General features: G+C 46.7%; 1 protein-coding gene across 1 annotated transcript; it reads left to right on the top strand.

Moving 5' to 3' along the window:
• Nucleotides 1-1,468: 1,468 nt before the first annotated feature.
• On the top strand, nucleotides 1,469-27,516 carry LOC8031633 (protein artichoke). Its single transcript, XM_029982180.4, has 4 exons — nucleotides 1,469-1,530; nucleotides 16,388-16,632; nucleotides 19,321-19,668; nucleotides 23,738-27,516. Exons 2-4 carry the CDS (start codon nucleotides 16,408-16,410, stop codon nucleotides 27,218-27,220), a joined length of 4,056 nt encoding a protein of 1,351 aa, XP_029838040.2. The 5' UTR covers nucleotides 1,469-1,530; nucleotides 16,388-16,407; the 3' UTR covers nucleotides 27,221-27,516.
• The last annotated feature ends 221 nt before the right edge of the window (nucleotides 27,517-27,737 follow it).

Genomic DNA, 27,737 nt, shown 5'->3' on the forward strand with positions numbered 1-27,737 from the left:
ACGTCGTCACGTGCGGCACCACGTATTCTCTCATCGTCCCCCAAATGCCTAGCGCCCGACGGGAACAGCAATTTCAACTTCGGGGAACCGTTCTGTCGTCGCTGTCATTGTTCCGCAGCAGAACAATAAAGAGAAACGCCTCTCTGTTTATCTTTCTTTTGTTTTTGTATTATACTTTGAAGACGATAAACGCGCGCTAAACAAAAAAATATATTTACAAAAAATCGGCTAACCGAAACTTCCGCCCGATCTTTCTTCCAGTGTACAAGCGAGCAGCAAGACCTCTTGAATCCCTGACAGGCTCGCTCATTCACTCGCTGTGGTTCCTCCGCCGCGGAAACGTGTGCACGCACCACCGACAACAGCAGTAACACCAACAAGAACAAAACGAAACGTTGGGCTGGATCCTTTCTCCTACTCGCAGCGCAGCGAACAGAAGAAACGGACGGAGAAGAGAGGCTCGGAATCCAGGCGTCACCTTCCTTTCCGTTCCGTTTCATTCTGTCGACGCCGCATTTTCCTCTCGTCGATGACGTGCGTCTTCCGAACCATCTGGAAGAACTTTCGAGAACGCCGTCGCGCCGATGCGGACTGGCATGACATCGGCCGAGGCTACGAAGGATACAAAATTATGATGGAGTCGTTATTAATTCCGGACGTTTTGTCCGTCCGCAACAACAAAAAGAAAAAAAAAAAAAAGGCGAGACAAAATTCAAGATTCGGTCGCGGAGAAAGAGGACGATGAGGATGCGCGCTGGACACTTATACCATAATGAAAATGCAGACGGCGTTTATGAGCGCGGAGGGACGCTCCATTGACCCGCCTTCTTGTCTTTGTGTACCGGCGGGCGCCGGCAATCGCTCGACCTCGGTCTCGAAACGAGGAGAAAGAACGGGGCTTGAGAAACGGGAAGCAAAAGACGTCCTCCATCTCCCCTCCGCAACCGACCTCCTCCTCCTCCTCGGTTAAATGACACGCGACGATTACGTAATCGTGCATCTTTAGAGGATACCACTGGGCCAGAAAGGAGAAGAACGTGTTGTCACCCCTCCTTCAATCTTCGCGTGCATGCTTCTTTAGCTACACTGCGGAAAATCTGACGCAGCCCGAGCGTGGCGAAGCCGCATTCTGCTTCCTTGGGCACACCATGCACATTGACGCGCGCGCGGGCGGTCGCATGTGACACGCCACGGAAGCAGCCGCAGCTAGACCGACTCGGTCTAACGTCTGTGTCGGTGCTACCGTGCCTTCCCGTTGTTCTTCTTCTCTTTTCATGTTTTACTTCGTTTTATCTTGGGGGAAGCGAAGTGAAAGCGGTCAGTAGAGCGGTGAGCAAATTCGGCGTTCAAGAAGGGAAAGTTGCGCGGTGTCATCATTGCGTCCGGCGACGCCGCATGGATTCGTTCATTCATCTCGTCCGTTGACTTCGTTCCTCGAGTTGTCCTGTTTGGAGTTCTCGCTCGGCGTGGGCTGATTTTCTTGTGCGTCTTCGGGTCTGGATTACGAAGCCCTGCGAGTGCTGCTGAGACGTGAGTACATCATGGCTTTCGTCGGTGTTGAGCGACTGGCCTATAGTGCTTCTTCGACGCAGCTAAGCGAAGCTCTCAGGGCGCTCTTGTAGAAATACTTTAAGTACTTCTAAAAGTGGGTGAGAGGTTCGGTGTGTTGCATATGCCGACTACAGAACACTGAACTTGAGGACGATATGGTGGCGCTCTTTTTAGCGGTTCAGGCGACTCAGCTTCCAACTAGCAACGCCGAGGCAGGCCGGCCCTACTGTGCACAAAGGATTTCTGAATAAAATTTAGCTTATATTTTTGTTTGAAGTCAATCCCGCTTCCCCTGGTGTACCTTTGTCATCCGTCGCCCTCATAAAGCGATGCGTTTTGTAATCGAGTGAATGTCTGCAAGTTACATTTCTTTTGGCGACGGCACTCTCTAATGTCCGGTACTCCTGCGGTGGACGCGTCCCCAACCTTACCAACTGCTCTTATTTATTGTTTTATTATATTTTATAGAATATTATATGAGGGGTGTTTTGGTCTATTTTCTTGAACGAACTGAACTATTGAGGATCCGTGTCACCACTTATGCTACGGCATCGGAGAAATGGGTCGACGCGAGACCCCATTACCAATACACGGGCGCTCAAACCTTTCAAATCGATTATGTATGAGTACGGACGGAATGCAGACGTGAGCAAGATTTCCTTCTGCGCGACGGCCAAGGCTAGCTCCTCCCATAGCCGCATCCTTGACGGGTACCGGCTTTACGCAAAATGCCGATGCCGTAGTGTCATACCCGCAAGGTGATTCATTTGTGAGCCAACTTCGCCACTGTTTAATAGTGCACCATCTGAAAGTTTGCAAAAAAAAAGTAGAAAATTTGTATTTTTGTTACTGTGGCCGTGCAGCGCGCAAAGAGAAAACTTCTCGAGCTAAATGTAACTGCAAAGCCTGCGCACCGTTTCCACGCGTTGCGTTAAGGTACGAGAGCTTACGTCGGTTTACGTCGAGAGTCACCGCAGCATTTGTGCTTCGGATAAAACGTGGCAACCATGCACTTCAAGGAGTAGACAACCACGCTACATTCGAATACCGTAAACGCAAGAAAACGCTCCCGCGTGAATGGAACGTTGAGGCCCATTCACAAGGGAGCGCAAGGGTTTCAATATAGCTCGCGTTACAAGGCGTTCAATACAGCGAGCGTTTGCAGCGAGTGAGCCGAGTTAAACGCACACTGCGTATCTCTGGTTCGACCATAAAATAACTTGTACGGTTACACGAGTTCGATTTGTAATAAGAATGTAAATCTGCCGTCTATTTATGCGCCATATTCGTTGTCGAACACAGAGATTGGTTCGAAACAAGTTTCGCCCTCCTTTGTCTCGATAGCCCCAGCAAAAAGTAGCCCGTCAGTACTAAATTAAAAGCAGTATTTTGATACACAGATGACAAATTTAGCAATGACAAGGACGTCGTATATACTATATTTCTGCACACTTTTCTCCGCCCAAATTAAACTGGCTTAGGTGTCTAAACTTACATAATTTTCCTGTTCGCACTGAAGAATATGTTTCGTTCACCTCACGTATTTCAAAATAAACTTAACTGGAACATTTATGTTTATGCGCAAATGTCGATTTGATCACCGCAAAACGTGTTCAAACTTTAGAGACACGAACACATTAGCTAACAGAACTACGCATATTTAACACGCCAGAACGAGAACTAAAAAAGACGAACATTCGAAAAATCGCTGTGGTGGGACACACTTTATTTAACTACCTCGGGTTAGTAGTCGTATACTGCCCTCAGTGCCAAATTGACAATGAATTCCAAACAGACTGCCTTTCCGCTACATGCATAACCCCGGAACAAGTCTGACTTCAACTCGGTGTTATGTAACACCCTCAAAGTCAGCAAAAAGGCGTTTCCGCTCCCTTCACTCCTTACGTCGCCCTTATTTGCATGGGCGCCAGCCATTGTTTTCGGCTAGGAGCACACTTCCTCATTGCCCGAGAGGCCTGGGACCAAAGATAGCATCGCCGTATTTGACATTCAGAATCGAGTCGTTTCGCATACGGTGAAGCTGAACCCCCGGGCATGCGCATACAGAAAGCACTCGCGCCGCCACCGCCCAGACGAGTGGCCTCGGAAGCCGGCACAACAGTCGGTATCCGTCCCCGGAAATGCAAGCGACCCGAACGGTCGAACTCTGGGGGGCTCCCCCTCCAAGTCAGCTGTGACCGTCGCGCGCGGCGCGCTGGACTGTGAAGTTCGACCCGGGCGGATCCGTGCAGTTGCATATATATATATACACCGCGGAACGATCTCGTGCGAACTAAGGACCGGACGTGTAGCGTTACGCGAAGCTGGGGGGTCAAGCAGTTCTCTTTGCGTTTGTTTTGGGGAGCCTTCTTCTTCGCACAGTGTTTTCGCTTACCTGTTCTCTCTTTCTTCTTTGTCTCCCTAACCCCTTCCCCAACTCAGAGTGGACAACCGAGAGGCCAACACCGTCTATTTTCCGTTTTAATTCCGTCCGCAGCCGAGGCTACGATCCGATGGAGCCAATCAATAAGCAGCGCCAAAAGTGAATCGTCACGGCTACACCAATCACCCCTAAAAATAAAAACGCAGGATCACACCGCATTCACTACGCGTGATTGCTTTAGCCGTGGGGATAGCAAACGCGCAAAGACGACGACTGCCGCGACGATGCACTTTTTGGGGCTGCTTATTGATTGGTTGGAATCAATCGTAGCATTGGCTGCGGTCGGCCTTAACGCGCGCGAAACGAATTATAGAGAGAAAGCCGTAGTGCTTAATTTCCTACGTCATCTATACCGAGGGTCAGAGCAGGTCAGGGATTGAACGACGATTGTCGCGTCAGCACTCGACTGAGGCTCGTGTTCCGACTCGCTGAACAGCGCCAAAACCGCAATAACATGGTGTTTGTCATGTGTCTGTACGTACGCGTTTAGACGTCGCTGATCCAATTGTATGCAGGGAAGGCCCAGTGACTCGCGCTCTTGAGGCTGTTTGATCGGTCCCACGCACTCGCAGTGCCAGCTGCGTCCGAACGTACAATGAAACGAAGTGTAGAAGGTGTCCGCCTTGGGTGACATCTTTGTTTACCCTCCTGCTCTTATTTTTTTTTTTTTTTTTCTTAGCTTGCACCTGCTCCTGAACGAGATGTCCTGCATGAGGTTGCATACTTTCGAATGGTGTGTTCACTCTTACATTCTGACATTTTTCCACTCGCCCCGATGTTGATGCCTTCCCGTCCCTTCACGAAAGTGACGTGATTCACGGTGAGGGTCGAGAGCGTCGGGTCTAGAATGCTAACTACCATGAGAATCTAAAAATCACTGCGATCTGCATTTTTTTTTTTTTAGCAGTTTTACATAGAATTTGGGTCAATGTATTCTTTCTTTCGATATATCTTCCCAGATCTTCGCTGTTCTGCTTCTCCCCCCACCCGTCTTCATTTCTTTTTTTAATACTGATGTTTATATTTTCGTAGTTACAGCACATTCGCATGCCAGTGCGGTTTTTTCTGTTCACATCGGCAGCTACCGAATTACTAGACTATCACCTCAACCCGTGAGGGGGCATATGTTTTTTTTTTTTATTCAAAACCATAAATAAACATTGATAATAAAATAAAAATGTCGAGTAGCACGTAAAGGAAAGTCACTAACATGGCATCACTGAACGTTCCGACCAACGTTACTAGATTACCTCAGTTGTGGAACTCCCACGGAACGGAGTACCCCACCTCTCTCTCTTCAGTCCGCCTCCTGTCGTTCGAATCGCCATATGGATTTTCGTTTACGAACTGTGTGTTCCATAGAGTACGGTGAAACTTTATCTAGACGCTGAGCTTCGAAACGTACGTATTCCATAGAATACACTTTAGTTACCATAGCAACTGCCCGGCGCGTCGAAGGACGGAAGGCGAATTGTGGTGAGTGAGGGAGGTATACTGCTCGTGCATGCAGCGTCTATGAGCAGTTTCGTAACTGAGCTAATCTAATAACGTTGGTTCCTGCATCTATAACAGACAATTGCAATTCTCGAAATACAAAATTAAAAGATGCTTCCCTCCAAGTATCGAAACCAGGCTTCTAGCCCGCGTTTAGCCCCTCTATAGCATCGTCCTCGAGCTGGGTCGATAAATGTCAATGACACCGTTCGAAGCCATTTGACGTTGATGCAAAGGTGGGATGCCTCGTCGTATACCGTTTATTTGCTGTATTTCTTCTGACACCGTGTCCCACTTATCAAAATCCATGCTTGACGCAGAGCCGCCTTTTTGCTCTCGGTTGATTGCTTCGGGTTGTGGCGCTGGAAACGGTTGAGTCCCCTGGGAGGCTGTTCGGGACGACAGATCCATCTCGGGCCTACGCGATGTGTGACAGAGACAGATGTCATTATATGTATACGAAGAGCGATGACGCGCAATTAGGAAAGCTGGTTGATTAGTCGACTCCTCAGATTGTCGTGTATTGCTATATTGCTTCTATATAGAATACAAAATATACGCTTGCCTGCGTGTAGGTGCGTTTGTTACGGTTTCACGAAAAACGTTCGGATTGGCTGCATGAGCTTGTTGAACGCATCTTTCTACGCCTTTGTTATGATACGTGTTCTGGTTTGTCAGCATCGACAAGCTTTCTGGAAGTTCTGCTTGCACTGACGACAATCCGCGTCTTGCATGTTTCTCTGAGTCTATATACGTTTTCAACCGCTCGCACACATGTAAACGTTTTGTTATAAGAAACTATAACCAGAAAACCATCCAGCTGTTGCGTTCACACTGAACATTGACACTAAAATGAACGTCATCGTCGCACGGTGTAGTTGCACACTTTTTTTTGCTCGCAGTGCTCATGTGTGTGCACAACAGTGGAAGAGGAATCACTTTATACAGGTTGTTAAAGAAAGAGTTCACAAGAAGTCATCACTCCCCTTTTCGGTTTTGACTCTAACAACATCGACTATACCGTGAGAGTATCTGAAAACGCTAAATGTAAAACGGCCATAGAAACGCTGCACTATAAAAAATACGCCCCCGCCATTGTTATAAAGTTGGTGCATTTACCTTTAAAAAAATATATATATATATATAGAAAAACGAGTTACGTGGTGTTTAGGAATCTCCCACGAGCATTGAGCTGCTTCGAGAGCTTCAAGAGCAACTCTAGGCCACTGGCAGACAAATATCCTGCGACATAAATAGTAACCACTAAATTCGGCTGTCCTCGAGAGATAAAAGGAAAACAAGAAAGGAATAGAAGCGTCTCTCCGTGATATTGATAAGCGGAAATGATTAGAGCGGACGATATGAAAGTCACCACTTCCTCATTCTATACCTGGCCCTTCATCGGCCATCCTGCTGAAGATCATCTCCAGTACGCTGCACAGAAAGAGGCTCGAAGTGGTTCTTCGGGTAGATATTAATGGCCTGTATAGAGTATCGGCTGCACGAAGACGTGGTAACATCAGAATGTCACGCAACGACGTAATTTAACGACAGCACGCCTCGCATTTAAGTGGGTTCCGTGAGGTTACCGCGGCACTTAACCATCCCGGGATTCTATCGGGGGCACGTCGATCGTGACTCTATACGGTATATACTCGATATATTTAGTATTCTTTACTACTTCTAGCGGTAAAACAAGAAAGCGCTAACATGTTGGACTTGTTAAGTGATTTGTTATTCCTTGGATGAGAACGTGCACACCGTGGGATCACTTTCTTTCACTTTACCTGCGTGTTTTCGTGTATTCACCACTGCCACCACTTTACCTGCGCACGTTCGTGTAATCACCACTCCGTGATGAGCATTAAAGACCCCAGGTAGCATTCGTACTGCAGTGGCTGAATTTCTTGTCTACGGTGTTAACCAGTGTCGTAATTCTAAAAGACCTACCTTAGGCTGTCTGAACTTCCAAAATCACATTTGTTTTGCTTTGCCGCTGTACAAGCGCTTCATTGCAACGGGCTTTCGCTACAATGGGAAAGCTATTCTATTTGACGCTTATTGAAGAGTAAATAACAACACAAGGCTTGGCTTCTTGTCAAAACACGAGATGCGTTTACCATTGTCAAAACACGAGATGCATTAAACTTAAATTGTTATTAGCCACATATACGGTAAAACGAAAAAGTTAGGTATCGCTGTTGAGCACTAAAGTATTATGAAAAGTGTTCGCTATAAGCAGGCGTGACTATGCAATGAAAGTCCTTCTTTTTAAGGACTCATCGTGGTCGCCATGTCCTACCAGCTACAAAGCGGCAATCGCAGTATTCTTGCACAAAAAAAAAACTCAACTCTCGTAATGTCCGTAAATTGCCACACTTTCAATACCAACAGCTATAGATATATCAGTCTAAACGATGTACTCGAGTCCTAACCCGGCCGCTGGACGTCTTCGCATGACAAGCATCAAACACAACGGGCCCTCAATGTGCACGAGTGGGTTTTCTTCTAAGCACTTTTCTTGGAATATTCATTGATTCGTTGGTTTTGGTTGTTGAATTGTCTATTCTCGGGCCGTACAAACTTGCGGTGCGTTCTGAGAGTCAAGGTGAAATGTGTCGTAAGAACGTTTACGTCGCGCAAGGCCACTCTGAATTGTAATGTGGCGTTTTATTTTCTCGCTCAGTGGAGAGAAAATTGGACCGGCGCAGCAGGTTTGCTAATTTGGTGCCTTACGTGGTTCACGCAATTGCGCGCAGCGGTGCAACGCCCGTCCGCACAGCGATCACGAAGGAACGGGATATGAAGGCACGCTAAAACGGGACACGCATGAGAGGATGAAATAAAAAAAAGCGCGAATGAGAGAAATATATCGTAACGGTTAGTGCAAAGTTTAGAGCGTATTTTTATTAAAAATCTTAAAATGGCCGTTAAAAAAAATCGCAATTACTATATTCCGTTCACGAGCACGAGAGCTCGAGGTCGCTGCTTTGAAGCCTTCTTCCGCAGAACAAGCACTCGCGCTAGAAGTGCACATCTCAAAGTCAGGAGCGCGTGCTAGGTCCCGCTCCTGACCGATGGCTTCGCAGCGTTTCAATAGGGGCTAAGCCTTTTTCTTTCTTTACTTTTTCCTCGGGTAAGTTCGCTCTTTGCAAATTCTACAAAAAAAAAAATGCACCATCTGTGGGCAACACTGCACAAAGTCGTAGCGCGATAGGTTAAGAAACCGAATTTTGCGGTCGATTTAAAGAGCCTGGGCTCTTCTTGAATCACCCTATATATATATATATATATATATATATATATATATATATATATATATATATATATATATATATATATATATATATATATATATATATATATATATATATATATATATATATATATATATATATATATATTAGGGAAAGAGTGAGGAGATCGAAAAAGAAAAAGACAAAAAAGAGAGAGAGACAGCAAAAATAAAGGGTGGTTTTGGAGAGATTGGTAACGACTTGTAACGTCAGCGCTCCACCGTGCTTAGCATGTGCTCCAATCTCTCAAACTGACTGATATCGCGGTTTTCGATGACGCTCAGCAAGTTTTTAATTAGGATTTAATTATTTTCACCGACTTGGAGGTTAATCAACATATTTGAATTAATTAGCCGAATTATCGCAACGACTATCACTCTATATTATGTCCCCTTGGGCGTATAACTCCCCTGCCCTAAACGCACCAGTGTAGCTTTCACGTATAAAATAAAAAAAAAAATTCTAAAAATATATATTCCTTCCTTTTTCACGAACTAAAATTAAAGTGTTTTGCGTATATTATGTATATCATATCAAAAGCAGTAAAAATCTGCCGGTCCATATCTTGCGGAAAGGAATCCACTTTTTTTTTCTTAAGTCATCCGCAGTATATTGGGAAATAGTAGGGCTGGGCTCTTCTTCCTGATCCGGGTGGATTCCTCGTTATCTCTGAGCGGCATCTTATAAAATTGTTGACAAAGGGAGAGAAAGAGTGCCGAAGCGAAGAGGATCGGTGAGCGCACACGCGGCTCCAACGGAGACTAGTCGTGCACGACTGCCTTCGCAACAGTTCCGTTCTCCAGGTAAGTATATACGCAGTATGCACCGTTCAGCGCAAAGCTGACACTGTAGTGAGAGCTACGCGCTTGCCGGACCAATCCACCGCCTCCGTTCCGTCACCTGGCCCCGTTCTCTGCGCTCGGGGTGTGGGCAGGAGCGTGATCACGTGACGAAAAGCAGATCTGCAGCTGACCCAGCGAGCACGTAGGTTCCGGCGCACTGTCACAGCTTAGCAGTGAGCGGAGTCCAGCCCCGCTGATGGGAGTGGCGGTTCCCATGGAGCAAGAGCCCATTCCGCCATGGCCGGGCCAGCCTTCCGCATTTCGCCGCCTGATAACGACCGTGGTGCGCACGGTTGTCGTGTCCCGCAAGCAGAGCAGCGGCGAACGCATCTCGCTTCTTGATGTTTTCATATCCGGTGCGCGCTCTCCTCATTAGAGACGAAATTAGGAGGAGGCCTTTCGCTTACCTGCACTCGCTCGTGGCACTGTTTAGGCCACGCTCGCCAACGGGAGCTAAGCCAATTGTGTACACTCTGAATCAAGGCTGGAGGATGACTGCCAACGTGTCGGTATACCAGCGACTTCCGCAACTGAGCGGTGGAACATTAAAAAAGTTGACTTGGCTTACGTACTCAGCGTCTTCGATTTCGTGCTACATTGTCAAGGCCGGCGTAGATTCCACAGTGCTGCAACCCCGCATTGCTGCGAGAGCACGTGAGACTTCGTATTACGTCATTCGCATGTGCTTTCGCAACTAGCTTTGACGGAGTTGGGACACTGCGAAAGCTACGGTAGCCTTGACAACGTAGCGCAATATGACTGACGCCGAATGCAGATTTGGACCCCTCGCGCGCTTTTTCGGTTGGATGAGGCTCGTTCTGGGCATGCTTGGTGAATGCTTCGTTATAATGCAAGGCCTATTAAAATTTTGGACGTGCTTTGCGTGTGCAGGTTGAAAAGGCGGAGCGATTTGTGCGAACTCGTACGCGGTTTCTCCAGTCAAGAGTCCTACTTTTTTTATGGATCTTTAGACAGCATAAGGTTAGTCTGTTGGCGTCTGGTGTCCGCGTTGTATTGGGGAATTTAAACAGTGCAGTACGACTGTAGACCTGCGGTCCTCATAACACACCACGGAGTAGTGATTACACAACCGCAGTGCGGTATAACCCCATTCCACATTTAAACCAACAAGGTCGAGAACTGTGCCCGGTTTTTCTGTACACGTTTGCAAGTGCGGCCTCGGGGCACTGCCATGTTACTCAGTTGGGGTGCGCTCGGGCGCGACCATAATCCGATTACGACGCATTAGCAAGGCGTCGTAATCAGGTTATGGCGTCCAAGCGCACCCCAACATATTCTGCACATATCCCTCCTGTTCCGTTAGCGTTTCCAAAAAAAAAAATGAAGCAGAGGCAGCAACTGACAGGTCAGCCAGTTCAAATCTAGACGATTCCTGAACGAGTCGTGTTCAAAGGCAGCATCTCTGGTCAGTCATTCTTAAAACCATCTGTAAGTAAGCCCCACGATTCGCCCGCTTGTCTTGCCACTTAAACTTCATAACCATCGAAGGGAGATATTTTTCGCCCTCCTCGTTGGATTAGCTAATTGAGGTATGATCAAAGATTGTCCATTGGGGTGCGTCATGGGGCAGAATGCTTTCACGCATTCCTGGGCGTTTCCTGGGGGGAGAGTGCAGGCGATGTAAGGGGAAAGAAGTCAGGAAGTGACTGCGTGACATCCCTGTATTAAACTTATGAGATGTAAATTTCAAATATACGTTGAGTCCGTCATTTATCTTATTACTAACCCATTGCAGTCAACGAGAAAAAAAAAAACAGTAAGTAACGGTAGGTTTAGGCCCTTTTTACAAAATTGATGAGTATACAGTATAATGAAACCCGTATTCACTCGTTTTGAAACGTTTTTATGGGTACGTTCTTATCACCTGAGAAAAGAGGTGCATCTTTCAGAACAAAAACATCAAGTTAGGATATAACTAAATAATACGGGCGGATGGATGTTTCCCTGTGAGGTCACAACCACCAGAATCGATGACTTTGGATATAGAATTTTTCATAAAGAAAGGAATGAAAATGCGAGTCCACGTCTAAACTGCACAAAATCGATGTTTTCCCATCGTCTTCTTTGCTTACAAAACATGTATATGGCGTCGAACATCCAACTCTGCCACCCATATTAGTACCGCGCATGAACACTTTCAGTCATACCGGCAGTTGTGAGGGCAGCCTATGAACCGTGCGAAAACGAAATACGAAAATTTGGACTGCTTACAGGGGTAACTACAGCACGCCGCTCAACATTGCCGGAATTTGGCGGAATACAGCTGCACTTCGTTCCCCATGTTGTGCTCAGTGCCGGTAGAGCGATGATCAGAAACGCTTGACCTCTCTGCCATATGCGAGTGCTCATGAACAAAAAAATATAGTACACAGTATGCTCTCTTGCTCCCGTAGCTCAGCTCTGAACACTGCTTGTTATATAAAAAAAAAAGACCAAAGGTCGCCCCCCGCCCCTCTTTTGTTATTTCTTGACCTTCATACCTTGTGAAGACTCCCATTAACTCTCAAGATTGTAAAGACTCTCATTCAGTTAAATACCTGTTTGGATAAAGGGTGTATACACTCACGATTGAAGCCTGGCTACGCATTTCGACCTAAGGTATAATGGTATTAGCACCCGTAGGGGCTCCGAGCTTCGAGAAGCAGGTACCGATCTGTAACGACGTCACGACCCCGCGCAGGGAGATAACCTGGTACCGCTCGGGACAATGCGTGTCAGGAGGTAACTCAAAGACACGGTTTCCGAGGACCCACATCGGAGACGAAGCCACGCTTCCGGCACGCGGCCGAGTGCCCCTCGAACGATATCCGGGATCCACCCTGGAAGGCATGCTCCTCTGAACCCATATCGTCAATCAAATAAATCCTTAAAAAAAAATTATTTAGGGCAAAAAAAATTTTTTTTTTTTTTTTTGACACGTAGCATTGGTATGGTGTCCTTTCTCTCGCTTGTGTGTTTATCACGTCTTCAAACGTGGTCCCTCGATTTCCGCCTGCCGACGTGAAAAAAGTGGCACTCTGTTGCATGTCGGGACCCTAGCGGTGACACAGCAGTGAAGCTGTATGTGGCGAACGCCTGTTCTGCTGTAGGTCGCTGTCTCCAGACAGTCGATGGAAACCAAAGCAGACACGAGTACGGAACGCCCAGATGCCTCTATGCCTTTCTACCGTCACATAAGCGTAAATCAACACGACTTTATGCCAAACCGCTCTGTGTAAACGAATTTGGCCGCATTTATGGAATTCCCCGGTAGGGTCAAAACAACAGGTTGATGCCATTTATTTTGACTTTAAAAAAACTTTCGACCCGGTAAGCCACTCATTGCTGGTTGAGAAACTTGCACTCTATGGTCTCTCCTCATCACTTTGCAACTGGTTCAAAAGTTACCTATCAAAAGTTACCTATACCCCCCCCCCCCCCCCCGTAACAAAATCTTGGCTACGTGCCTGTGAGTGACATTAGCTCATGTATCAGTAACGCGGAATGTTTACAATTCGCCGATGATATGAAGCTTTTTCGAACTATTTCTGGTATTTGTGATTGCGAAAATTTGTAGCGAGATATTACAGTACTGACAGGCTGGTGCAAAGGCAATAATCTGGCTCTCAGTCTGACTAAAACGAAACTAATATATTTTTTTAAGAAATAATTTTCCTATCAATTTTTTATATACCTTAGATAACTGCCTGGTTGAGCGAGTTTCAGTGGTGAGTGATCTGGGCGTACTTTTAGATAGTGAATTAAAGTTTTCTAAACATGTGGAAGTTTTAACCAATGCATGCTACCGCACATTGGGAGCAAGCACAAGAGTGACGCGCCACTTCAAGACCTGTTCTTGCTTTTTACATAATTATCAGTCACTTGTCGATGTTAGACTTCGCGAGAGTTGTATGGAATAGTTTAAATAAGACAGATTAAACGGATATCGAAAATATACGGAAAAAGTTTGTTGTATATATATAAAGTATATATATATATATATATATATATATATATATATATATATATATATATTTTTTTTTTTTTTTTTTTTTTAAGCCTTTATTATCTTTTCGAAAGGAGGCTGACCGGAGATTTTTTTTTTTTTTCACAAATGTCTTTAGGTTTTATTGATTGCTCTGAAGTAACCTCTCCTGTTTTTATTGCCGTGCCTAACAGGGCGCTTCGCTCTCATCGCGTTTTTGGCTGCTCTGAGCCAAGAAGCCTATGGCCCTTAGAACGTATTCCGTACGCTTTGAACATGCAAAGTAAATTGAACACGTCAAAAGTAGTTTCTTTTTTTTTTTTTTTTTTTTTTTTGCTTATAAGTTTAGCATGCGAGCACTGCTCAAGGTATATTGATCGTATTGTTCCTTCCTTTACGTCTATCAAACTATACAAATATGGGGACAACCTTGGTTTCTGCGATGTATGTGTTGCACTGTCGGAGGTCACAATTAGCTGATATTACATATGTAAATTTTTTTTCACGACAAGTTTTTTTTTTTTTTTTTTTTTTTTTTGCATTCTGTATTTTGTGTTGCTTGAAATACTGCATGCATGCACTGGTGCACCCTCCTGTAGGCTCACGGGCTGTTGAGGGGCACCGCAAAAGTACCGAATAAATAAATACTGGGATTCCGTGACGACAGCGATCCTCGCGTCCGTTGTTCGCCTTTTCTCGACAGCATTTCTACAACCAACCGCCAGAATCGCGGCATCCGACAGCATGACAGACCGGCTCCTGTGGCGCAGTTTGTTGCCACTTCTGAACCACTTTCTCAATGCATAGAAGGAGGGTAAACAGACCAATCGGAGACGCGTTCCAGCCACATCGGCAACGATGCGAAGCGATCGGCCTTCGCGTCGCTTTGAGGCACAATTTAGCGAGCTCTGATATTCGCCCGCGCGCTCTGTCGCATCTCGCATCTCTCCCGACGGTCACCTCATAAAAACGGAACGCCCGACGGAGGCCTTCGCCTCCTTCGACGGCTGACTAACGCCATGGAGGGCTCGCTCGGAGCAACCATCGCGCCGATGGCCTTGTTGGCTTTCTCACGCAGATCACGGGCGCCTCGCGGCTCGGTTTTCTAGGTCGCTTGTGCGGCCTACGAGAGAGTCCAGGGTATCGGTCCGCGCTGTAGGCAGGCCGTCGGTCAGCCAGCCGTCCTATACACCGTACCCGCCTACATGATACGAACGGGCGCATTACGCATGAAGTTGCCGTAAATCTCGGTGCGGCACTCGTGCCCCGTTCGCCCCTTACGCTGACAGCGCGGTGGAAACTACATTCTCGTTGAATCAATCATAAAGCCGTTCCCTTGTCACGTGATCACGATCCGTCCGTTACCCCCGCCCGCAGAAAGCGCGGTCGTGTGTCGGAAGGGAGGCGGGTGATTAGAGCGGCAAGCGCGCAGCTCCCTCCGTACTGTCAGCTTTGGGGTGAACCAGTGCAGGATACGAGTATAAGGGTTTGTACACAGAACTGCGCATTGCGCGGGGAGATAGCTGCCTGCCTGGCCAAGTTCTGGGCGAGGTAAGTGATGGCTGTACGGCGTGGGTGTAGGCGGCGAGCGTTATTTGTTATACGCCTCCTGGCTAATAATAACGGGTGCTGTAGTCGAGGTGTATTTGAGAACTCGGAGAATTTTATGCCTCGGTGTTTGTGTGTTTGTATTTATTTGTGCGTTCTCGAAAACGAAGGGCGGAAGAGAGAAAGCGCTGGGAAAACAGTGATATTTTTTGTTTGTTTTTTTATAATCAGTATGGGAGGCTTTTTTTTTTTTTAATAAATGAAATGGAGTCGACATTTATCACGGTGCATGATGTCTGTCTAACTGAAAGAATACAAAAAAGAGACGACTCTTCTTTTCTGTCTCCCGCCCTTACTTTGAAGGGAAATGTCGGTCGAGCAGACGAAAGGGCATTGAAAGGAAACAACTTTATTATAGGCCTGTAGTTCATTTGACTTCCCAGCATTTTGCCCCGTTATCAAAAAACGAGGAAAAAAAAGAAAAAAAAAAAGGGGGAGGGGGTAATGGGATTTGAAATTCTTGTTTTCCCAATTACAAATCGAATCTGTAGTAATGGAGGTTTATGACCTCAGTCTACAATCATCAGTCTTGTGATGCATTCTGTCGGTACGACACAAGAAGCACAATCAAAACGCATAGTTGAGTGCCAGAAAGAGGAAGCTCGATCTGCGCGACCTGCAAGTTTGAAAAACACCAAAATAGAAACAAATGAGAATAATATCCATGCGAGGACTTCTGGAGACTTCTGAACTTCACGTGTGGTTCTTGACGCGACTGTCATAACCTCGAACTGATTCCGCTACGTTCATGCAGACGTCCACAAACTACAAATGTCGGGCGAAAGAAAACAACTGAAGAACGAAATGGTTCGACAATGAAACCTGGGAAGTGAAAAATTGTTTTCCCGAAATACGTAAAACAGTTTCTGCGGGATCTTCTCCGCGCGTTTGATTTGTTTGTACGATTATTTCGGTGTACACTGTGCGACATGTATCATCCTATAAAAAAAAAGCAACGATTTTATCCGGGAAGCGTAGAATAACCGACCTCGCCAAGGCGGTAGCCAATGTCTTTATTTACACTTCCTTCTCTCCTCCGCAAATAAAAAGACCCTCGACTTGTCCAGGCCGAGGGCTGCAGTTGACCGGGCATTGACAATGTCTTTCTCACCGGTTTCGATAAAAGGACCCCTGATATATTTACGACTCGTCCCGGTCGTTCCCACAGGACGACGGCAGCTGGTCGGGATGCAGTCCAGGGGACACGGACCATCGGCCAGCCTGGCTCCGCTGGCGGCGGCGTTACTGGTCGGCCTGGCCGCCCTGGGAACCGCTCAGGAGAGCCGCTTCCTGAGCGTCCCCTGCGCCAAGCTGTTTCCTTCCATGGTTCCCATGCTGAGGCCTTGCTCCTGCTACCTGGTCGGGCCCCCGGATAACGGCACGGGGATCAACTGCGACCGAGTTGCCTTCCAGGTATGCGCTCTAAGAAAAAGATTGACCGCTTTGTAGCGTAGCCGGGCAGTTGATCGCATCGCGTTACTGACGACGTTAGCCGGCGGCGCGTGTCGGGCTTAGAAAATAGGTTCGTCTCCTTGAGAAAGTAGTGTCTAAGCACAGCTTGCATTCCTGGTGTCTGGTCCACGCCCCTAACGAAGCTGCGCAAGAATGTAAGTTGGATATGGAAAGTCAGTGTATTCAAAGACATGATTTACTCGTAAATGTCAGTGATAACATTGAGTAGCTTAGTTTCAATCAAACAAAACCCCTTTTGCAACTTTGAGGGGCATGTATCCGAACTCCGTAAAATGTTAGCCGCTTCACGGTCCCAACAAAACGTTCGAAAGCGGTCAGAAGCATGCTGACACGTCATATCAGGTCGCATGATTTACCGTTCAGCGTATGGCATTTTTGCGTGAAAAGCCTTTTACACTCTCAGTGGCATCTCTGTATTATTTGCTGGGAACACTCTCCCGTACAAATAAAACCTCGAAGAACACCATCCCCGTATATAGATCGCAGTCGTGAATTACGTTGGTCTCTGATCACTGCAGTAATTTCGTAGTTACTAACAAAAATTGGGGCTAAGGAGGCTCCTGACTTCCTCCTTTATTCGTGCCATGGCCTCACCGTGTTTTTCAGATAAATCCTTTTAAATAAAAGCACAGCGGCAGGTTTAGAATGGGATGATCTGACCCCCCCCCCCTCCCCCCCCCCCCCTTCACTTTGTTTTAGCTATGATTAAATAGCTTCGTATTAAACCGGTTCGTACCAAAGCGTTTTGGTTTAGAAAGCGCTTTATAGTGTTTCTAACCTCGTGCGGGGCTTGAATTACACAAGCATAAGCGAGAATACCGTCATGTGCTCTTAGATTATAGACATCTTTCCAGTCACCATATCGATACCAATTGTCCTCGTTGTCGTTTGAAAATCACGCTCCGAGGTACGTTCGAAGATACAGTACGAAAGTGCATGCTTGTATTTTACAATTCTATGTATTTCAAACTTTTCTATGACCTTTTTGTTGACAACTTTATTTTGTTGCCATTGAATTTTGTTATAGGATGTTGATCACGCGTGTCTCGTAACAACATCCACAGTCTGTTTTTGGTTTGTTTTTTCACATATTTTTAGATAGGGGACTGTTTAAGCAATCTCATCCTGTCTTGAGTTGCGCTTTTCTTACTTACACTGAACGGCGTCGAGAGCCAGACTTTCAAACTTATTGTCATTAATGTGGTATGTTCTCCGCAATAAAATAGAAAATATACAACACATCAAAGTGTGACAGTGATTCGACATTCCAGAGATGCGTGAATTCGGCCGTCACCTGTCACTCTCTACCGCGGCCTTTAGCTCCTCAAGGACGAGAGGCCGGATCAATTGGGAACAGGGGGGCAGTCAGGCCTTCGCGAGATTGTGACGTAATGCCATACTTTGGTGGCCCCGGCATCGGACAGAAATGAGCGCATCAGTTCGTCTTGCCTCACAGCACGTGTCAACCTCATTCTTGCCCACAACATCTGTGAACCCATCTACCGTCGCGTCACCAATAGACACCAATCTTCGGGCTGCCCAGTCAATGATCACGTCACTAGCAGATCGCTCGTCGCGTTTCTTATTCGTCAGATAGAGAGGAGAAGGAAGAATCTATTTCATATATATATATATATATATATATATATATATATATATATATATATATATATATATATATATATATATATATATTTAAACTGACCAGCTCGCGATTTGGTTTGAATATTAAACCAAAGCTCAAACTCTCTCGTAAACCTTCGTGAACTATCTCATTAGTTAAATCTAAATGTTAACTGCAGGTCTCAAATGTTTTTAACATTTTGCATGTTATCAACATCGTGCTTAAATGTTAAAATCACTTGTTTTCTTGGTATTGTTTTGTGATCAAAAATAAGAGCTCAAGTTTAGGTACGCATGTGATATGCGTGTATGCACCGTTGAGCCGGGGTCATACTGCTTATACATCATATAAAATACAGCCTGCATACAGCTTCGAACACGAGTCACCGCGAGATCCGTGCTTCGAATGCCGCGTGGCAATGAGTTCAAGGAGGAAACTTCGTGCTTCGAATGCACGAAGCACGAAACACGAGTGATCCGTGCTTCGAATGCCGCGGCATTCGAACCTCGGATATTGCGGTGGCTCCTGTTCGCAGACAGCCTCAGTTTGTATGACGCATAAAGGATGTGTGACCCTGGCTTTATGGTTCACCGGCATGGCGGCACAGGCCCTTAAATGAGTCTTTGTCGCCGTTAATCGTGCGATTTAGGGGGCGCTGTTCCCATGCCCACTGTTTACAACTAACTATTCATATAGCAAAGGGCATTTGCAACAATCCCGGCCGCGGTGCCCGCAGTCCGAATAAGACTCAATGCGGAGAAGGCGCCTTGTAACCAAAATTTCGGTTGCACGTCAAAAGATCCTCCGGTGGTCCAAATCATTCCTCAATCCTCCACTTGGGCATGCCAGATGCCCTTCGTTGGTATGGCACGTAAAAATTCCAACCCTGAAAGATGAAAGCAAAAAAACAGCCCTCGCACCACAAGGACGTCAAGCCATACACTGCTGCCTCCCTTATCTCTACACCTGATAACTCACCATCTATCCCACTTTGTCCTCCGCAGGGCAACTTCCCGCTGCTGCCGTACCGCCAGCGCATCCACCGGTTCTCGCAGCGCCACGCGGGCGTCCAGGACCTCGAGGCGCAGCTGTTCACGGCCAGCGGCATCCCGTTGCGCGTTCTCGACCTTTCTCACAACCGCGTCCGGCGGCTCACGGACCGCATGCTCGAGGGCGTCCACAACACCCTCGAGGAGCTACACCTGGGCTTCAACCTGCTCGGCGACCAGCTGAGTCCCGTGTTCGCCAGCAACGAGCTCCGGAGGCTCAGGGAGCTCAGGCTCCTCGACCTCTCCTACAACCTGCTCCAGGGCATAGACTCCGGAGTCTTCAAGGGCATCGAAAAACTCGAGGCACGTTTCGTATTGTTTCATGGCGGTAGCTGTTATGCAGGGCGTTCGTCGCCGTGACGTCGCAGAGTCATGTGACGCCACGATGTCGCGGGACATCCTGCTGTCAAGTTACGTCATGAGGTAACGTGACGTAATGGTGTCACGTGACGTTAGGGTTCGAAAAGGAGCTGCAGCTCTCGTTGCCACTTTACCATAATTTCACACGTGACGGCAAATTTGTTGCTGTTGTTGGGGTTTTCTGTTACGCCAGTAATTATGGAATTTGCAGGCTCGTGATAAAAACCCGAGACATGCGAGGACAGAGAATAGACGGACTGGCGGTCAACATAGTCCATCTTGAACGCCCTTATTATTTTTTTCTTACTTTACAGTCACGGCTCTCCATTATGGACATATTGAATTTCGCCTCCTTTGCTATATTTTCTTAAAAAAAAAAAAAAAAAAAAAAAACAGAACGTGTCTGAACAATTATACTGCACCCGGTGTTTATATCCTAAATAAATTAAATTAATTTAGTCAGCTATAAGCCTTGTGCTTTTTCTTAAAGAACATAAGGCCCATAGCTCACTAATTATTTACTTCGAACCGCTGCAGATTACAGTTGTTTGTTTTAATTGTTAGAAACATAGGCTGCAGCATGATCATTGAAGTTAGTCACGTCCTGCTTTTCTTCAGTTGTCAGTCACCGCAAAAAACTTCTCTGGAAGACAGAAAAACAATACGGTGCTAAGCGTATATCTGTAAGACAAAGGACGCGAGGAAAGTAAACACCGTATAAACTCGACTCCTTCAGCATTTTTGACACGAAGGGAATGTCTCGAAGAATAGCACGGGACACAAGAAACACTGCTTCTAAGCAGTACCGCGTCATGAAAACTGTGGCATTCGGTTCCACCGGCCATCAAAATACGGAAACAGACGTGGTCCGGTTCCTCGAGTTTTCGGCGACTGAGGTCGTCCGTCGCTCGCGTGCCGGTACGACGAAAACCCAAACATTCGTTACGCCATGTCGACGGTCGCGCCTTCGCCCACCGCGCAGTGCACGACACCGCATAATGGGACCCGTGCCACATCATCCCCCGCGCGAATGAGCGAGGCGGTTTCGTTGGAGCTGCAACTGCCAAAGACGAAGTCATTCTAGTCGAACGTATTGTTGCGGCAAGCGCTGGCTTTTGTTGCAGAGCGGCCGCTTATTGAGGGACTAGCCTCACATGGCCGCATTGTCAACGGTATGTCAAGGTAGGCTCGTGACCAGCCAGCGATAAAGGGCAGCTCAACGAGGACATTAACAACAGCACATGATGCAAGCGAATAATACATGAACAATCATCGTCGACGGGTCCCGTTCGTGTGGGCTTCTGAGAGGCCACTTCAGCTGTTTAAGGCCGGTCATGTGGAATATTCTTGTACACACGACTTCGTAATAAGCCCGGACATTCATTCGTGCGAACAAACGAGTGGCACGAGTTAGGTGCCCATATTAAGTAGAACTATGTGTTCAAGGCGTGGAGTTCATCTTGATTCGGCGATCCATAAGATGTCTGTTTAGAAACTCGTAAGTGTGCCACGGCCGGTAAATCTAGCCACCGTGACTCTGCAACTTTAAAACAAGAGGGTATAAGCTCGTTCAATCCTAAAGGCGGGCTATATTTAATTATATATTTTTATCGGTGTATTGAGCTAGTAAACTGTGGGCTGAACACGCGTGCAAGCTTAACGCAGAATCTGCACCTGAGGGCGTGCGATTAGCTCTCGAGTCGCTCTATGCACCGGCACTTTAGATGAGAGCGTTCGAGTAGGCCTTTCTGCCAACGTCTTTCTGCCTTTCTGCCAACGTCCTCTTATCGTAATTATAGGGCTCGTTATCCGCTGCTAAGCAGCGTGCACTACGTGTCGTGAGCTCCCAAAGGCGCGCTAGGCGCCCTATACGTCCTGGCTGTGCGGGCTCAAGGACAAGCTGAGCAAACACCAGAAATGTGTTTCGTTACTTTAGTAGAAATTAGAATGTTAATTATTTCATAAAGCTGCTACACACGTCGACGGAGGTTTCTGAACAATAGAAGGGCCTCTTATGCAGACACTTTCAACTGTTTTTTTTTTCTTGCTTTTTATATTGTTTAAAAAATATATTTCTTACGCTCTGCAGCATACTTTCACGTCATCGAAAATATAAAAAGAAGGCACGTTTCTGTTGCATTTCTTATTTTGCTGGTAGAAAACTAGGGAAACTTAGACAACCTCAATGTGACGTTCACCGAGACACTCGGCCGTATATGAAGAGACATCCTACCTGTGAATGACGTCAGATTTGCAAAATTCGTTAGCACATGTATACCTAGGGGGTTCATTTTGTTTGTTTCCGGCCTGTTATGGGCACAAAGAGCATTAACATTTCGTGACTCTTTTACGTATACAGCAGTATGTATAGCACATCTACGGCCCTTTGATGAGAGGCTCCTTTCATCAAGCGGCCGTGATACATCATACAGGTAGACGTTTGGACAATCTTGTGTCAACACATCACTAGAGTTTAATCTATGCTCTTAATGCCCAAAAACAGGCTGCGCAAAAAAAAAAAAAAAAAAAAAATATTGCATTTTGTGATTGTGATATACATACAGCAGTACTTATAGCATGTCATTTAGGTTCGGACAATCATGCGTGCAACAATACCTAGACTTTAAGCTTGTCTCCTAATGCCCAGAGGCAGACTAGTGTCTCGATCTGGCGCAGGAATTAGAGGCCCTATCAGTCCAGACAAGAGCTGCTTCGATGATTGGCAGCCGAAATAGCACAGCGCCCATGATGAAGCTCGTATTCTTTTGATTTTCGTAAACTGCCAGTAATTACCCCTGTATGCTTGTATTTGTTCACTCTGTTTCATATCATTACATTACCCTAATTTATGCTAGTGGGAACTTTAAAACGAGCATCCTACGTAGAATCGTATTGCAAACTATTGCGAATTTAATACTCCCCTTTGCCAAGAAAAACAAAAACCGCCTTATCTGTAACTCTTCTGAAATATGTATTCAGATCGAGTAAACCAAACGACGGCGCGGTATTTTGCCTGCGATCGCCCGACGTCCTCTATCCAGAAGGACACCCGCGCGAAGGACATACGCGCCTCGCTACCCTCCTTTTGCGACAAGCTGCGTCCTCTTGGAGGTCGTATAGTGGGACGCGACGCGCTAAAATAAAATATAACCAGAGACCCACCGTTGCTATAGGGCGTCCGCACGTACACGTGACTGCCCGTCCTCACTGGAACGAAATCCAGATATGTTCCGCATACACAATGTCGTTCAGACGAGGCTTTTTTGGCGCAAATAACGAGAATGATAGTGTAATCTCACGACTCCGAGAATATGTACATGTTTGTTTCTACGCGAGCGAGGAGTCGGTGGGATATGATGACCTTTCTAAGTGCCACTTAAATTACTGACGGTGTTTTTCAAGTATTTACGATGTACTACTTTCACGTGTGCGTGCGTGCGTGCGTGCGTGCGTGCGTGCGCGTGCGCGTGTGTGTGCATTTCTGCTATGTGCCCACTTAGGTATTTAAATGCATGTAATTTTGGCTTAAGTGTTGCACAGGAAGTGTGGACGCAGATATTGTTTGAAGGGTCGAGGCTAGTCATCTAAGCAATGATATCACAAAAAAATTATTAAATATTTCCGGTTAAATTCATATTTTTGACATTGTATCCAATGAAATAACAGTTCCGGAAGCGTTTGGTACGTGACATATTTGTAGAAACTTGTAAAAACCCATGGAAACCACGCAACGGTAATGGTGACCTTGGCAACTTTGAGAGTCCTCGCAGTACTGTATACCTGCACTTCGAATTATAAAAATTTACTAATTCTTTGATAGCGAAAAGAAAAAACAGCATTACAGCGTTTTACGTTATATAGATGCTCCAAAATATTTGGTTTATGTTTTCTTTTTTGTATGTTATTTCTTTTTATATCCACAATTTCACAGATTCCAAGCACTAACGACTAGACACCTCTCTTTATTGTATTTGTGTCATTTCGGTGCTAACTAGGCCGATGTACATTTCAGGTTCTCCATATCAACGGCAACAACTTTGAGGACGTACCGTCGTCCAGCCTTGTGGACCTCCCGGCCTTAACCTGGCTCAGCCTGGATGAAAACCGGATCGAGCACGTTCCCAAGGGCGCTTTTCCTCACCTTTCCTCGCTGCAAACCCTTAACTTGACGAGCAACAAGATCTCCGTCATCGAAGACGGCGCGTTCGCCACTCTGCCATCCGTCCACATCCTTCTTCTTGGGGGCAACCGCCTGAAAACGTTGCCAGGGAGTGCGTTCGATGGCCTCAACCGACTTACGACACTCGATCTTTCGAACAACTTCATGGTGCACATTCCCACAACCACGCTGCGTCGCCTTCCGTCGCTCAAAATGCTCGCGATGAGCGCCAACAAGATAAGGACGTTCAACGGAGCCCTGCCGTCAGACTTGAGGTCTCTGGAATACCTAGACCTCGGCAGGAACGAAATATCTCAAATCGAACCGGGAAGCTTCGAAGGCATGAAGAGCCTGAAGGTTCTGAAACTAGACGTCAATCAGATTCGCAAAGTGGACGCATCTACTTTCCGAGGCCTCGAAAACCTGGAATCCATTCATTTAAACGACAACCAACTTCTCGTTTTTCCCTCCGCACTTTTGAGTTCGCTTCAAAAGCTTCAAAAAGTGCACCTGGACTACAACAGGATTGCGGTGCTTTCCCCGGCGGTCGTCAGCCCTGGTATGAACATACGAGAACTGTCCCTGGCCTACAACCTCATCGCGGAAATTCCTAACGGAACGTTCAAGAGTTTTCCGTCCCTCGAGACGCTCAACCTTCGCGGAAATAAGATCACCACCCTGTCTTCCGGGAACTTGGGTGGCTTGCAGAAGTCACTCATGGCTCTGGACTTGGGAGACAATGGCATCGTGTCAGATTCGCTTCAGCTGGACTTCCCCAACTTGCAGCTTTTGAGCTTGGGAATGAACAAGTTGACCGCCCTTCCCTCCAGCGCCTTGTCTGCTCTCAGGAAGCTCAAACGTCTTGACCTGAGATCAAATCAGATTCGTGATCTTCCAGTCGGCTCCCTCGCGGCGCTCCGTGAACTGCAGTTCCTTGATCTGGGTTATAACAACATTGCGGAAATCAGGTTCGGTGCGCTTTCAAATCTCGTCGATCTTCGCGAGCTCTCTCTCACGAACAATTTTATTAGAGACATGAACTCTAAGGCTTTCGCAAACCTCACAAACTTAGCGACACTCGACTTAAGCAAGAATCGGTTCAGTAATATTCGGACCGGGACGTTCGACAACCTGCCCGCGCTTCGGAAGCTGCAGCTGCAGGAGAACGAACTCAACTCTTTCAAAGCCGAACTTTTTACGAGGGAAACGGGTATCGAAGAGCTTGACCTGAGTCATAACCAAATAGCATATTTGTATCCGGATTCATTTACGATGCACCAACGACTTCGAAAATTAGATGCTAGTCATAACAAACTATCGTTTTTCCCGAGTGAAATAATTCGCTCGATTTGGTCTTTAGAACACCTCAGTCTCGGTTATAATAAACTGCACACTTTGGAAGACTCTGACTTCGCGGATTTGCCGAACTTGCGGCACCTCGAGCTACAGCATAACCAGATCAGCGGCGTCGGCGACAGAGCTTTTCAAAATTCTACACAGTTGCGCCAAATCCAACTTCAGCATAACCAAATTTCGCAGTTAGGGGACAAACTTTTCCAAGGAATTAGTCAAGTTAACCTAGATTTGAGCTACAACCACCTGAGTGCACTCCCTTCGGACATATTCAGCCGCCTCAGGGACTTCAAGCTGGAGAGCATCAATCTTGCTCACAATCAGTTCAGTGTGTTTCCTACCCTAGCTCTTAGGAAGCAATACTCTTTCCTTGAACGAGCTAATTTTTCTAATAATAACATCGAAGACTTCCCATCGAATGCCGACGTCCTTGTGAACATAAAGGAGTTAGATGTCTCCAACAATCCCCTTTCTCCCAATGCCCATCACGTACTCTTGGCAGAGCCAAAAAGCGTTCGATTTCTGCACTTGGCCAACACCGGAATTAGAAGCTTGCCACTAATTGAAAGTCCCTTCTTGCGGCTGTTGAATCTGTCGGGCAACGCTATAACGACGATTAGTTCCGACAGCTTTCAAAAGACGACACTCTTGGAAGTTCTGGATCTTTCCAACAACGAAATACCTAACCTTAGCGTCAGCACCGTCGGCGCCTGGAACAATCTCGAGAAGTTGCGAAAGCTTGACATTTCTGGAAACCCCATTGCATACTTAATTAAGGGCGACCTAGAGGCCCTCGGAAGTTTAGAAGAATTCCGGTTTTCCGGGCTTCCCAAGCTAAGCCAACTTGAGTGCGAAGCCCTGATTCCGTTGTCGAAGGTGTCGAAGATTGATTTGTACGGATATCCCAGCCTTCAGTCTCTAGAAACACGGAAGTGCCTCGAACCGTTTGAAGGTCTTGAAAGTTTGGGGATAGAAATTAAAGATCGCATGTTCAAGGATCAGTTGCAGAAAGCCTACAGCCCACGGCTCAACAAGCTTTTCGTCACAGGAAGTAGCATCACTGGCTTGTCGTCGAGTGCCTTCGCTGGCATCCGAAGTCCAGAATTCCGAGTGTCTATTTCCGGTACAGGTATCAGCGACCTTCCAACGACCATTTTCCTTCCTTTGCCGCTCTCCACCAAACGTATTCTAACCGCCGATTCCAATCAAATCAAAAGAGTGAGTACTCAGCTTTTAGCAGCAATCGACAGCAAACAGGCTGTCCTCAGAGTAGGAGGCATCCAACAAAATCCCATAACTTGCGATTGCAACTTGCTGCCATTTTGGCGCTGGATCCAAGATCACCAGGGACTACGTAGAAAAGACGGCAAGCAGTCACTCGTCAATGTAGCATGCGTTCACCCACATCACTTGAACAAAATTCTCGTTTCAAACCTCCAAATGGACGACCTATTCTGCGATGACGACAACAATGAAGAAGAAAACGAGGAGTCACCGGCAACTTCACGCCGGCACAAGACGACCACGGGAACCTCTCCGTCGCGGAATCCGACAACTACGAACATCCTACGCAAGACAACACCGTACCGCAACGAACCCGACATCATTTTCGAAGCGCCCACGACGACGCGTCCACGTCCGGCCGGCGGACAGAGCGTCCTCACGAAAGTGGACACGATGATTATCGGGATTGTCGCTGGCGTCGTGGCATTCGTTTGTATACTCATCATGATCATCTGCATTGTGAGACTTCGGAGATCGCGGCCTCGCTACACGTCGGGGCCTGTGCCCGTCATGAACGGCCACGTCAAGTGCACGTGCCTCAAGCCCCCGCCAAGCACGTGCACCTGTTTCCCGCCATACGCAGTGCCACTCTCCTATCATCCGGGCCCGAAGATGATGGGCCCTCCTTCCATGTACAACACCATGTCCAGGTCGACCGCATACTTTGGTGCCTACGAGAGCGACATGGACCATCGGTGATACGTGTCAAAGGAACCGTGAATGACGTAGAAGCTCAAAAGACCATATATGTGCGTGTACGCCACAAGTGACTTTATGTAAATGGTGTTGAATATTGCGAACAAATGACAGAGTGAACTGTGTACAGACCAAAATTGGGCGATTCGCACAAGTCGTTAGACATATTTCATGCCCTTCGCTGCCACTGAACACAGTTTGCTTGAAAGTATTTGTGTTCGACGTGTCACTGGAGGATCTTGTTAGGGTACCAAATGCTATGGGACATTCTACGGATATTGTTACTCATCAACTATCAGTGTGGCCACAAACTCTGCCTCCATGCTACAAAGTGTTTTTTTTTTTTTTAGCATAAAGTTTATAGTACGGCAGTCAACCTGTTGTCTCTGCGCCGTAATGTTCATGCCGATTTTTTTTTTTTTTCATCACTGCCACGTAATTGTTTTTAGCTAGACCAAACCAGGTCAGGCTCTCTGTTTTGATGTTATGCTTGCAAAAGAAAAACATTTGTGCCTTACGG

Source organism: Ixodes scapularis, unplaced genomic scaffold (genome assembly GCF_016920785.2).
Source record: "Ixodes scapularis isolate PalLabHiFi unplaced genomic scaffold, ASM1692078v2 PGA_scaffold0__279_contigs__length_252992795, whole genome shotgun sequence".
Taxonomy (NCBI): domain Eukaryota; kingdom Metazoa; phylum Arthropoda; class Arachnida; order Ixodida; family Ixodidae; genus Ixodes; species Ixodes scapularis.